Genomic DNA, 14,401 nt, shown 5'->3' on the forward strand with positions numbered 1-14,401 from the left:
CAAGCATTTAGTTAGATATTACTGCACTGTTGGAGCTGGGAACACAAGCATTTAGTTAGATACTACTGCACTGTTGGAGCTAGGAACACAAGCATTTAGTTAGATATTACTGTTGGAGCTAGAAACACAAGCATTTAGTTAGATACTACAGCACTGTTGGAGCTAGGAACACAAGCATTTAGTTAGATATTACTGTTGGAGCTAGGAACACAAGCATTTAGTTAGATATTACTGTTGGAGCTAGAAACACAAGCATTTAGTTAGATATTACTGTTGGAGCTAGAAACACAAGCATTTAGTTAGATATTACTGTTGGAGCTAGAAACACAAGCATTTAGATATTACTGCACTGTTGGAGCTGGGAACACAAGCATTTAGTTAGATACTACAGCACTGTTGGAGCTGGGAACACAAGCATTTAGTTAGATATTACTGCACTGTTGGAGCTAGAAACACAAGCATTTAGTTAGATATTACTGTTGGAGCTAGAAACACATGCATTTAGTTAGATATTACTGCACTGTTGGAGCTAGAAACACAAGCATTTAGTTAGATATTACTGCACTGTTGGAGCTGGGAACACAAGCATTTAGTTAGATATTACTGCACTGTTGGAGCTAGAAACACAAGCATTTAGTTAGATATTACTGTTGGAGCTAGAAACACAAGCATTTAGTTAGATATTACTGTTGGAGCTAGAAACACAAGCATTTAGTCAGATATTACTGCACTGTTGGAGCTGGGAACACAAGCATTTAGTTAGATATTACTGCACTGTTGGAGCTAGGAACACAAGCATTTAGTTAGATATTACTGCACTGTTGGAGCTAGAAACACAAGCATTTAGTTAGATATTACTGTTGGAGCTAGAAACACAAGCATTTAGTTAGATATTACTGCTTGGAGCTAGAAACACAAGCATTTAGTCAGATATTACTGCACTGTTGGAGCTGGGAACACAAGCATTTAGTTAGATATTACTGCACTGTTGGAGCTAGAAACACAAGCATTTAGTTAGATATTACTGCACTGTTGGAGCTGGGAACACAAGCATTTAGTTAGATACTACTGCACTGTTGGAGCTAGGAACACAAGCATTTAGTTAGATATTACTGTTGGAGCTAGAAACACAAGTATTTAGTTAGATATTACTGCACTGTTGGAGCTGGGAACAGAAGCATTTAGTTAGATATTACTGTTGGAGCTAGGAACAGAAGCATTTAGTTAGATATTACTGTTGGAGCTAGGAACAGAAGCATTTAGTTAGATATTACTGCACTGTTGGAGCTAGGAACACAAGCATTTAGTTAGATATTACTGTTGGAGCTGGGAACACAAGCATTTAGTTAGATATTACTGCACTGTTGGAGCTGGGAACACAAGCATTTAGTTAGATACTACAGCACTGTTGGAGCTGGGAACACAAGCATTTAGTTAGATACTACAGCACTGTTGGAGCTGGGAACACAAGCATTTAGTTAGATATTACTGCACTGTTGGAGCTAGAAACACAAGCATTTAGTTAGATATTACTGTTGGAGCTAGAAACACAAGCATTTAGTCAGATATTACTGCACTGTTGGAGCTGGGAACACAAGCATTTAGTTAGATATTACTGCACTGTTGGAGCTAGAAACACAAGCATTTAGTTAGATATTACTGCACTGTTGGAGCTGGGAACACAAGCATTTAGTTAGATACTACTGCACTGTTGGAGCTAGGAACACAAGCATTTAGTTAGATATTACTGTTGGAGCTAGAAACACAAGCATTTAGTTAGATACTACAGCACTGTTGGAGCTAGGAACACAAGCATTTAGTTAGATATTACTGTTGGAGCTAGAAACACAAGCATTTAGTTAGATATTACTGTTGGAGCTAGAAACACATGCATTTAGTTAGATATTACTGCACTGTTGGAGCTAGAAACACAAGCATTTAGTTAGATATTACTGCACTGTTGGAGCTAGAAACACAAGCATTTAGTTAGATATTACTGCACTGTTGGAGCTGGGAACACAAACATTTAGTTAGATATTACAACACTGTTGGAGCTAGAAACACAAGCATTTAGTTAGATATTACTGCACTGTTGGAGCTGGGAACACAAGCATTTAGTTAGATATTACTGCACTGTTGGAGCTAGAAACACAAGCATTTAGTTAGATATTACTGTTGGAGCTAGAAACACAAGCATTTAGTTAGATATTACTGTTGGAGCTAGAAACACAAGCATTTAGTCAGATATTACTGCACTGTTGGAGCTGGGAACACAAGCATTTAGTTAGATATTACTGCACTGTTGGAGCTAGAAACACAAGCATTTAGTTAGATATTACTGTTGGAGCTAGAAACACAAGCATTTAGTTAGATATTACTGTTGGAGCTAGAAACACAAGCATTTAGTTAGATATTACTGCACTGTTGGAGCTGGGAACACAAGCATTTAGTCAGATATTACTGCACTGTTGGAGCTGGGAACACAAGCATTTAGTTAGATATTACTGCACTGTTGGAGCTAGAAACACAAGCATTTAGTTAGATATTACTGCACTGTTGGAGCTGGGAACACAAGCATTTAGTTAGATACTACTGCACTGTTGGAGCTAGGAACACAAGCATTTAGTTAGATATTACTGTTGGAGCTAGAAACACAAGCATTTAGTTAGATATTACTGTTGGAGCTAGAAACACATGCATTTAGTTAGATATTACTGCACTGTTGGAGCTAGAAACACAAGCATTTAGTTAGATATTACTGCACTGTTGGAGCTGGGAACACAAGCATTTAGTTAGATATTACTGCACTGTTGGAGCTAGAAACACAAGCATTTAGTTAGATATTACTGTTGGAGCTAGAAACACAAGCATTTAGTTAGATATTACTGTTGGAGCTAGAAACACAAGCATTTAGTCAGATATTACTGCACTGTTGGAGCTGGGAACACAAGCATTTAGTTAGATATTACTTCACTGTTGGAGCTAGAAACACAAGCATTTAGTTAGATATTACTGTTGGAGCTAGAAACACAAGCATTTAGTTAGATATTACTGTTGGAGCTAGAAACACAAGCATTTAGTCAGATATTACTGCACTGTTGGAGCTGGGAACACAAGCATTTAGTTAGATATTACTGCACTGTTGGAGCTAGAAACACAAGCATTTAGTTAGATATTACTGCACTGTTGGAGCTGGGAACACAAGCATTTAGTTAGATACTACTGCACTGTTGGAGCTAGGAACACAAGCATTTAGTTAGATATTACTGTTGGAGCTAGAAACACAAGCATTTAGTTAGATATTACTGCACTGTTGGAGCTGGGAACAGAAGCATTTAGTTAGATATTACTGTTGGAGCTAGGAACAGAAGCATTTAGTTAGATATTACTGTTGGAGCTAGGAACAGAAGCATTTAGTTAGATATTACTGCACTGTTGGAGCTAGGAACACAAGCATTTAGTTAGATATTACTGTTGGAGCTGGGAACACAAGCATTTAGTTAGATACTACAGCACTGTTGGAGCTGGGAACACAAGCATTTAGTTAGATACTACAGCACTGTTGGAGCTATGAACACAAGCATTTAGTTAGATATTACTGTTGGAGCTAGGAACACAAGCATTTAGTTAGATATTACTGTTGGAGCTAGAAACACAAGCATTTAGTTAGATATTACTGTTGGAGCTAGAAACACAAGCATTTAGTTAGATATTACTGTTGGAGCTAGAAACACAAGCATTTAGATATTACTGCACTGTTGGAGCTGGGAACACAAGCATTTAGTTAGATATTACTGCACTGTTGGAGCTAGAAACACAAGCATTTAGTTAGATATTACTGTTGGAGCTAGAAACACAAGCATTTAGTTAGATATTACTGTTGGAGCTAGAAACACAAGCATTTAGTCAGATATTACTGCACTGTTGGAGCTGGGAACACAAGCATTTAGTTAGATATTACTGCACTGTTGGAGCTAGAAACACAAGCATTTAGTTAGATATTACTGCACTGTTGGAGCTGGGAACACAAGCATTTAGTTAGATACTACTGCACTGTTGGAGCTAGGAACACAAGCATTTAGTTAGATATTACTGTTGGAGCTAGAAACACAAGTATTTAGTTAGATATTACTGCACTGTTGGAGCTGGGAACAGAAGCATTTAGTTAGATATTACTGTTGGAGCTAGGAACAGAAGCATTTAGTTAGATATTACTGTTGGAGCTAGGAACAGAAGCATTTAGTTAGATATTACTGCACTGTTGGAGCTAGGAACACAAGCATTTAGTTAGATATTACTGTTGGAGCTGGGAACACAAGCATTTAGTTAGATATTACTGCACTGTTGGAGCTGGGAACACAAGCATTTAGTTAGATACTACAGCACTGTTGGAGCTGGGAACACAAGCATTTAGTTAGATACTACAGCACTGTTGGAGCTGGGAACACAAGCATTTAGTTAGATATTACTGCACTGTTGGAGCTAGAAACACAAGCATTTAGTTAGATATTACTGTTGGAGCTAGAAACACATGCATTTAGTTAGATATTACTGCACTGTTGGAGCTAGAAACACAAGCATTTAGTTAGATATTACTGCACTGTTGGAGCTGGGAACACAAGCATTTAGTTAGATATTACTGCACTGTTGGAGCTAGAAACACAAGCATTTAGTTAGATATTACTGTTGGAGCTAGAAACACAAGCATTTAGTTAGATATTACTGTTGGAGCTAGAAACACAAGCATTTAGTCAGATATTACTGCACTGTTGGAGCTGGGAACACAAGCATTTAGTTAGATATTACTGCACTGTTGGAGCTAGGAACACAAGCATTTAGTTAGATATTACTGCACTGTTGGAGCTAGAAACACAAGCATTTAGTTAGATATTACTGTTGGAGCTAGAAACACAAGCATTTAGTTAGATATTACTGTTGGAGCTAGAAACACAAGCATTTAGTCAGATATTACTGCACTGTTGGAGCTGGGAACACAAGCATTTAGTTAGATATTACTGCACTGTTGGAGCTAGAAACACAAGCATTTAGTTAGATATTACTGCACTGTTGGAGCTGGGAACACAAGCATTTAGTTAGATACTACTGCACTGTTGGAGCTAGGAACACAAGCATTTAGTTAGATATTACTGTTGGAGCTAGAAACACAAGCATTTAGTTAGATACTACAGCACTGTTGGAGCTAGGAACACAAGCATTTAGTTAGATATTACTGTTGGAGCTAGGAACACAAGCATTTAGTTAGATATTACTGTTGGAGCTAGAAACACAAGCATTTAGTTAGATATTACTGTTGGAGCTAGAAACACAAGCATTTAGTTAGATATTACTGTTGGAGCTAGAAACACAAGCATTTAGATATTACTGCACTGTTGGAGCTGGGAACACAAGCATTTAGTTAGATACTACAGCACTGTTGGAGCTGGGAACACAAGCATTTAGTTAGATATTACTGCACTGTTGGAGCTAGAAACACAAGCATTTAGTCAGATATTACTGCACTGTTGGAGCTGGGAACACAAGCATTTAGTTAGATATTACTGCACTGTTGGAGCTAGAAACACAAGCATTTAGTTAGATATTACTGCACTGTTGGAGCTGGGAACACAAGCATTTAGTTAGATACTACTGCACTGTTGGAGCTAGGAACACAAGCATTTAGTTAGATATTACTGTTGGAGCTAGAAACACAAGCATTTAGTTAGATACTACAGCACTGTTGGAGCTAGGAACACAAGCATTTAGTTAGATATTACTGTTGGAGCTAGGAACACAAGCATTTAGTTAGATATTACTGTTGGAGCTAGAAACACAAGCATTTAGTTAGATATTACTGTTGGAGCTAGAAACACAAGCATTTAGTTAGATATTACTGTTGGAGCTAGAAACACAAGCATTTAGATATTACTGCACTGTTGGAGCTGGGAACACAAGCATTTAGTTAGATACTACAGCACTGTTGGAGCTGGGAACACAAGCATTTAGTTAGATATTACTGCACTGTTGGAGCTAGAAACACAAGCATTTAGTTAGATATTACTGTTGGAGCTAGAAACACAAGCATTTAGTTAGATATTACTGTTGGAGCTAGAAACACATGCATTTAGTTAGATATTACTGCACTGTTGGAGCTAGAAACACAAGCATTTAGTTAGATATTACTGCACTGTTGGAGCTGGGAACACAAGCATTTAGTTAGATATTACTGCACTGTTGGAGCTAGAAACACAAGCATTTAGTTAGATATTACTGTTGGAGCTAGAAACACAAGCATTTAGTTAGATATTACTGTTGGAGCTAGAAACACAAGCATTTAGTAGATATACTGTTGGAGCTAGAAACACAAGCATTTAGTTAGATATTACTGCACTGTTGGAGCTGGGAACACAAGCATTTAGTTAGATATTACTGCACTGTTGGAGCTAGGAACACAAGCATTTAGTTAGATATTACTGCACTGTTGGAGCTAGAAACACAAGCATTTAGTTAGATATTACTGTTGGAGCTAGAAACACAAGCATTTAGTTAGATATTACTGTTGGAGCTAGAAACACAAGCATTTAGTCAGATATTACTGCACTGTTGGAGCTGGGAACACAAGCATTTAGTTAGATATTACTGCACTGTTGGAGCTAGAAACACAAGCATTTAGTTAGATATTACTGCACTGTTGGAGCTGGGAACACAAGCATTTAGTTAGATACTACTGCACTGTTGGAGCTAGGAACACAAGCATTTAGTTAGATATTACTGTTGGAGCTAGAAACACAAGCATTTAGTTAGATACTACAGCACTGTTGGAGCTAGGAACACAAGCATTTAGTTAGATATTACTGTTGGAGCTGGGAACACAAGCATTTAGTTAGATATTACTGTTGGAGCTAGAAACACAAGCATTTAGTTAGATATTACTGTTGGAGCTAGAAACACAAGCATTTAGTTAGATATTACTGTTGGAGCTAGAAACACAAGCATTTAGATATTACTGCACTGTTGGAGCTGGGAACACAAGCATTTAGTTAGATATTACTGTTGGAGCTGGGAACACAAGCATTTAGTTAGATATTACTGTTGGAGCTGGGAACACAAGCATTTAGTTAGATATTACTCCACTGTTGGAGCTAGGAACACAAGCATTTAGTTAGATATTACTGTTGGAGCTAGAAACACAAGCATTTAGTCAGATATTACTGCACTGTTGGAGCTGGGAACACAAGCATTTAGTTAGATATTACTGCACTGTTGGAGCTAGAAACACAAGCATTTAGTTAGATATTACTGTTGGAGCTAGAAACACAAGCATTTCGCTACACTCGCATTAACATTTCTAAATATGTGTAACATCTGTTAAATATGGACCAATAACATCTGTTAAATATGGACCAATAACATCTGTTAAATATGGACCAATAACATCTGTTAAATATGGACCAATAACATCTGTTAAATTTGGACCAATAACATCTGTTAAATATGGACCAATAACATCTGTTTAATATGTGACCAATAACATCTGTTTAATATGTGACCAATAACATCTGTTTAATATGGACCAATAACATCTGTTAAATATGTGTGTGGACCAATAACATCTGTTAAATATGTGTGTGGACCAATAACATCTGTTAAATATGGACCAATAACATCTGTTAAATATGTGTGTGGACCAATAACATCTGTTAAATATGGACCAATAACATTTGATTTGAGTATGTGACTGAGTGACTCACACCTGTGTGGTAGGCTCCACGGGCACGGCAGCCATGTTGTTTCCTCCTGGATGCATGTCCGGACTCTTCGCCCCTCCACAAAATGCATTGGGGAATAAATATCCAATATCCTGGTCCTCTCCACTCTGACCTTTTTCTTTCTTTCAACGAGTTTTGAGAAGGAGGTGAGGAGAGAGGAGGTGAGGAATCAAGGAAATATTAATTGTAAAAAAAAAATTACAAAAAAAAAACAGTTTTAAGAAAGAGCGTGAAGGAGGTGAGACAGCGACCCCTCTGACGCTAAACAGGCAGAGTATCTTAAGAACACGTGTCCTACTGTAGAGAGACTTAAGGAAATCCCTAGCTAATCCTGCTGCTCTCTGGGCCTGGCCTGTACAGTGTGTGTGACACGTTATCCGTCATGGTGGCATACTGTACATTTGAGGGGACATGGTGTGGGTTACTAGTTATTGTCCCTGAACGTCCGTCGGGTCAGTTGGTCTCTGGGTCTGGACTGGTTGAAGCTTCCACATGAAGTCGTCCTGGCTCCAGAGGACTGTCCGCTGGATAGTCTGCTTGATGTCCGTGCGGGCGGAAGAGCCGCAGGCAAGGATTTCTACACGTTGATGTGGGATGTGTGTGTGTGTGTTGTCAGAATGTGACTGCGTGTTTTTTGGTTCTGTAAGCTTGTTGTTATTGGTCGTTTCCATGTGGAGGGTAAGACGTATGTTTATTTGGTCAGCGTGTGTGTGTGTGTGTGTGTGTGTGTGTGTGTGTGTGTGTGTGTTCCATAGAAGAGGCACTTTTTGATGGAGGCTAGGTGTGTGTGTGTGTGTGTGTGTGTGTGTGTGTGTGTGTGTGTGTGTGTCTGTGTGTGTGTTTTTTTCTAACAAGAATGATGACTGGGTGACGTTTTATGCAATTTGGCTACTTTGATTAGGTGACACAGAGAAGCTTTTTCCTGAGTAGAAAGGGTAGATTTAGGATCTAGGCCTATTCATTGGAAGGAAGGAAGGAAGGAAGGAAGGAAGGAAGGAAGGAAGGAAGGAAGGAAGGAAGGAAGGAAGGAAGGAAGGACCTGTGGGACACACTATTCAACAGCCAGTGAAATAGCATGGCGCGAAATACAAAACATCAAAAATCTCATTTCATTTGCTCAACAATCAACTATTTTACACTATTTTAAAGATAAGACTCTCGATAATCGAACCACATTGTCCGATTTCAAAAAGGCGTTACAGCGAAAGCAAAACATTAGATTATGTCAGGAGAGTACATAGACACAAATAATCACACAGCCATTTTCCAAGCAAGGATATATGTCACATAAACCCAAAACACAGCTAAATGAAGCACTAACCTTTGACGATCTTCATCAGATGACACTCCTAGGACTTCATGTTACACAATACATGTATGTTTTGTTCGATAAAGTTCATATTTATATCCAAAAACAGCATTTTACATTGGCGCGTGATGTTCAGAAAATGTATTCCCACCAAAAACTTCCGGTGAATTTATAGAAATACTCATCATAAACGTTGACAAAATACATAACAATTATTTAAAGAATTATAGATATACTACTCCTGGATGCAACCGCTGTGTCAGATTTTAAAATAGCTTTACGGAGAAAGCACATTTTTCAATATTCTGAGTACATAGCTCGCCATCACAGCGAGCTATACAGACACCCGCTAAGTTCGGGGTCACCTAACCTCAGAATTAGTATTAGAAATATTCTCTTACCTTTGCTGATCTTCGCCAGAATGCACTCCCAGGACTGCAACTTCCACAAGAAATGTTGTTTTTGTTCGAAATAATCCATATTTATGTCCAAATACCTCCGTTTTGTTCGTGCGTACAGAGCACTATCCAAAGGCATAACGCGCGAGCGTGGTACCAGAGACGAAAAGTCAAAAAGTTCCATTACCGTTCTTAGAAACATGTCAAACGCTGTTTAAAATCAATCTTTATGGTATTTTTAATGTAAAAATGTGATAATATTCCAACCGGACAATAGCGTATTCATTCAAGGAGAAAAAGAAGGAACAGCGCGCTCGCGGGACCGCGCATATCCAATCCCTTTGTCCCCAGGCAGTCCACTCAGTGACTGAGCTCCTATACTTTGCCCGGATACAGGAGACAGATGAAACAACTTTCTGAAGGCTTTTGACAGCCAATGGAAGCCTTAGGAAGTGCAACGTGACCCCACATACACTGTAGTTTCGAAAGGGACTAGAAAGAAGAACTACAATTCTCAGATCATCCACTTCCTGGTTGAATTTTTCTCAGGTTTTGGCCTGCCATATGAGTTCTGTTCTACTCACAGACACCATTCAAACAGTTTTAGAAACTTCAGTGTTTTCTATTCAAATCTCCTAATAATATGCATATTCTAGTTTCTGGGCAGGAGTAGTAACCAGATTAATGTGGGTACGGTTTTCATCCGGCCGTGAAAATACTGCCCCCTATACCTTAAGAAGTTAAGGAATGACTCAAGGTGTTGGATAAGTCTGTTTACTCTGCCTCACTGTCTGTGTACGTCCATAGACTGTTCAACGTGATTATGGACAGAGTGCTGACTCACCCTCTCTGTGGTAATATCCCTGTGGTGTTAGCCCTGGGCAGCCCTAAGGTAGAGGGGGGAAGGAGCTGTATTAGTGGCCTGGGCTGCTGGCTAAGCCCCTCTTACACCTTAACCAGTAACATCTGAAGGACAGGTGGGGGTGAGGGCAGTACCTGTCTGCCTGCCTGACCGATGCATTAGGCTAATATCAGATAATTCATCCTTTCTGTTTGGAGACTGGCGTTGAATATTCAATGCTTTCTTTTGGAAGTGGCTCAAGCTATAAAATCAATATATATTTATTTCACTAGGCAAGTCAGTTAACAATAAATTCTTATTTTCAATGACGGCCTAGGAACAGGGGCAGAACGACAGATTTGTACCTTGTCAGCTCGGGGATTCGATCCAGCAACCTTTCGGTTACTAGTCCAACGCTCTAACCACTAGGCTACCCTGCCGCCCCAAATATGTCTTGCTTACTAATGTTGTTCTGTATCCTTTATAGAAGGGACACGTCATGAGTCACATGACATATTGTAGAGTTACCCCCCCTCCCTTGTGAATATTGTCCTATCATTTTCCTGCATGTCTTTCTCCTACCACACCTCCATTTGAGTCCCTGAGTCATCTCTGTCGTAATCCATCTTCTCTGTGGTGTTTTTAGGAAAATAACACTGGTGATGGTTGGACTTGACAACGCTGGGAAGACTGCTACAGTACGCGGCATCCAGGGAGGTCAGTGTGTCATCTTGCATTTGAGTCATTTAGCAGACGCTCTAATCCAGATTTTTTGTTTTTTTTTGTTTTGTACTGGTCCCCCCCCGTGGGAATCGAACCCACAACCCTGGCGTTGCACACACCATGCTCTACCAACTGAGTCACAGGGAAGACATCTTGACTCTGAATCACTCACTTCCTATTCTACTCTATTAGAAATGTAAGATGTGTTTTTTTTTTAGGGGGCTCATTCTCTTCGTCGCTGAACGTGTGTGTGTGTGTGTGTGTGTGTGTGTGTTGTGTTCCATCACAGAGAGCCCAGAGGATGTTGCCCCTACAGTAGGGTTCTCCAAGGTGGATCTGAAGCAGGGGAAGTTTGAGGTTACCATCTTTGACCTGGGCGGAGGAAAGAGGATCAGGTCTTTACACCCGTTGTCTTTCTCACACTCAACACCTGCACTTTCCGGCCCTGATTCTGCTGATAAACAAAGGTGTCTACTTGCAGTGTCTGGATAAGAGTCTGCTAAACGACTCCAATGTAAATGTGCTCAGGGGCATCTGGAAGAACTACTACAGCGAGTCGTACGGGGTGGTGTTCGTGGTGGACTCCAGTGATGTCCAGAGGATACAGGAGACCAGGGACACCATGGCTGAGGTCCTGCGACACCCTCGCATCGCTGGGAAACCTGTCCTAGTGTGAGTCACTCTGTCTGTCTGAGCTCTAAACCTGTCCTAGCGTGAGTTACTGTCTGAGCTCTAAACCTGGCCTAGTGTGAGTTACTCTCTGTCTGAGAGCTCTAAACCTGGCCTAGTGTGAGTTACTGTCTGAGCTCTAAACCTGGCCTAGTGTGAGTTACTCTCTGTCTGAGAGCTCTAAACCTGGCCTAGTGTGAGTTACTCTCTGTCTGAGAGCTCTAAACCTGGCCTAGTGTGAGTTACTGTCTGAGCTCTAAACCTGGCCTAGGGCGAGTTACTGTCTGAGCTCTAAACCTGGCCTAGGGCGAGTTACTGTCTGTCTGAGCTCTAAACCTGGCCTAGGGCGAGTTACTGTCTGTCTGAGCTCTAAACCTGGCCTAGTGTGACTCACTGTCTGTCTGAGCTCTAAACCTGGCCTAGTGCGAGTCACTGACTGACTGACTGACTGACTGACTGACTGACTGACTGACTGTCTGTCTGTCTGTCTGTCTGTCTGTCTGTTTCTTTTTAAAGTAGGGTATTATATTCTATACAACATATTGGGAAAGCGAATTCATGTTAGCAGGAATCCAACTACTTCCATTTCCCTGACTGGCAGCGTTTGATCATGAAGTGTCGTCCTTCCACACCATATGTTTCTGTCACACACACACACACACACACACACACACACACACCCTCCTGGGCACCTAAAATTAATTTCTATTCAAAATAATCTATTTTCCCCAACCTTAACCCGTAACCTCCTACCCTAATTCTAATCCTTATTGTAACCCTAAACCTTCTAAGCTTCAAATTGGGACGAGGGAGAATTTTTTTCCTTGTTTTACTATCCTTGTCAGAGCTTTCTGAGATTGTAGGTCCCCACAAGGATAGAAGAACCAACACACACACACACACACACACACACACACACACACACACACACACACACACACACACGACACACACACACACACACACACCTGTTTCTGACATATCACTGTCGGCTCCACAGATTGGCTAACAAGCAGGATCGGGACGGGGCATTGGCTGAGGCAGACATCATCGAGAACCTGTCGTTGGAGAAGCTCGTGAACGAGAACAAGTGTCTCTGTCAGATCGTGAGTGATGCTGTGGTTTGTCTCTCGATACTTCACCTGTTGTAACTGCAGTACTGTGGCTATGAGGCAGTACCTTGTAATACTTCACCTGTAGTAACTGCAGTACTGTGGCTATGAGGCCGTACCTTGTAATACTTCACCTGTAGTAACTGCAGTACTGTGGCTATGAGGCTGTACCTTGTAATACTTCACCTGCAGTACTGTGGCTATGAGGCTGTACCTTGTAATACTTCACCTGTAGTAACTGCAGTACTGTGGCTATGAGGCTGTACCTTGTAATACTTCACCTGTAGTAACTGCAGTACTGTGGCTATGAAGCTGTACCTTGTAATACTTCACCCGAGTACTGTGGCTATGAGGCCGCATCTTGTAAAAATAACCCCACACAGTACGTGCTTAGGTGAGGGTGTACTTTGTAAATAGTAGCATTGAAATTCTGAATACTTCACCCGCAGTAACCGCAGCAATGCGGCCAAGACACGCACTCGTAATACTCACCCGTAGTAACCGCAGTACTGTAAATAAGAGGTAGTACTTGTATTACTTTCACTTGTAGTAAACTGGGGCAGTACGGCTGCTGAGACCGTACCTCGTAATAGCTGTGGCATGAGGCGTACCTTGTAATACATCACCCCAGTAACCGCAGTACCGTGGCCAAGGAGGCCGTGCACTCGGTGGTTTACTTCAGTTGCAGATTGTGGCTTATGAGGTAATTTTGCACATTTCACCTGTAAGAACTGCAGTACTGTATGAGGTTGTACCTTGTAACACTTCTCTCAGCTAGTAGTAATGTGGCTATGAGGCAGTACCTTTAAAAATACCTCAAATTCAAAAACAGTGAATCCGGCAGCAACGGTGGCTATGAGGTTACCTTTGTACGAATTCACCTGCAGTACTGTTGCTAAGAGGTAGACGTTGTGGCTATGAAGCTGTACCTTGTAATACTTCACCTGCAGTACTGTGGCTATGAGGCCGTACCTTGTAATACTTCACCTGTAGTAACTGCAGTACTGTGGCTATGAGGCTGTACCTTGTAATACTTCACCTGCAGTACTGTGGCTATGAGGCCGTACCTTGTAATACTTCACCTGTAGTAACTGCAGTACTGTGGCTATGAGGCCGTACCTTGTAATACTTCACCTGTAGTAACTGCAGTACTGTGGCTATGAGGCAGTACCTTGTAATACTTCACCTGTAGTAACTGCAGTACTGTGGCTGTGAGCCGTGCCTTGTAATCTGCAGTACTGTGGCTAATGAAGCTGCACCTGTAATACTTCACCCTGCAGTACTGTGGCTAAGGAGGCCGCACCTTGTAATATCACCACAGTAACTGCAGTACTGTGGCTAAGTGAGGCTGTACCTTTTGTAATACTTCAACCTGCAGTACTGTGGGTTATGAGGCCACATTGTAAATACCTGTAGGTGGCTATGAGGCCGTGACCTTGTAATACTTCACCTGTAGTAACCGCAGTACTGTGGCTATGAGGCAGTACCTTGTAATACTTCACCTGTAGTAACTGCAGTACTGTGGCTATGAGGCCGTACCTTGTAATACTTCACCTGTAGTAACTGCAGTACTGTGGCTATGA

The 14,401-nt window shown here is 40.9% G+C and overlaps 1 protein-coding gene across 2 annotated transcripts in view; it reads left to right on the forward strand.

The window, feature by feature from the left end:
* LOC106575013 (ADP-ribosylation factor-like protein 13B) overlaps positions 1-14,401 on the forward strand; it is a 44,467-nt gene that overhangs the window by 20,621 nt on the left and 9,445 nt on the right. For both annotated transcript variants that reach the window (XM_045699607.1, XM_045699608.1), the window contains exons 2-5: positions 10,961-11,031; positions 11,327-11,432; positions 11,566-11,709; positions 12,707-12,812. In XM_045699607.1, the coding sequence (XP_045555563.1) occupies positions 10,961-11,031; positions 11,327-11,432; positions 11,566-11,709; positions 12,707-12,812 (427 nt within the window). The remainder of the gene's footprint in view (positions 1-10,960; positions 11,032-11,326; positions 11,433-11,565; positions 11,710-12,706; positions 12,813-14,401) is intronic.

Source organism: Salmo salar, chromosome ssa17 (assembly GCF_905237065.1).
Source record: "Salmo salar chromosome ssa17, Ssal_v3.1, whole genome shotgun sequence".
Taxonomy (NCBI): domain Eukaryota; kingdom Metazoa; phylum Chordata; class Actinopteri; order Salmoniformes; family Salmonidae; genus Salmo; species Salmo salar.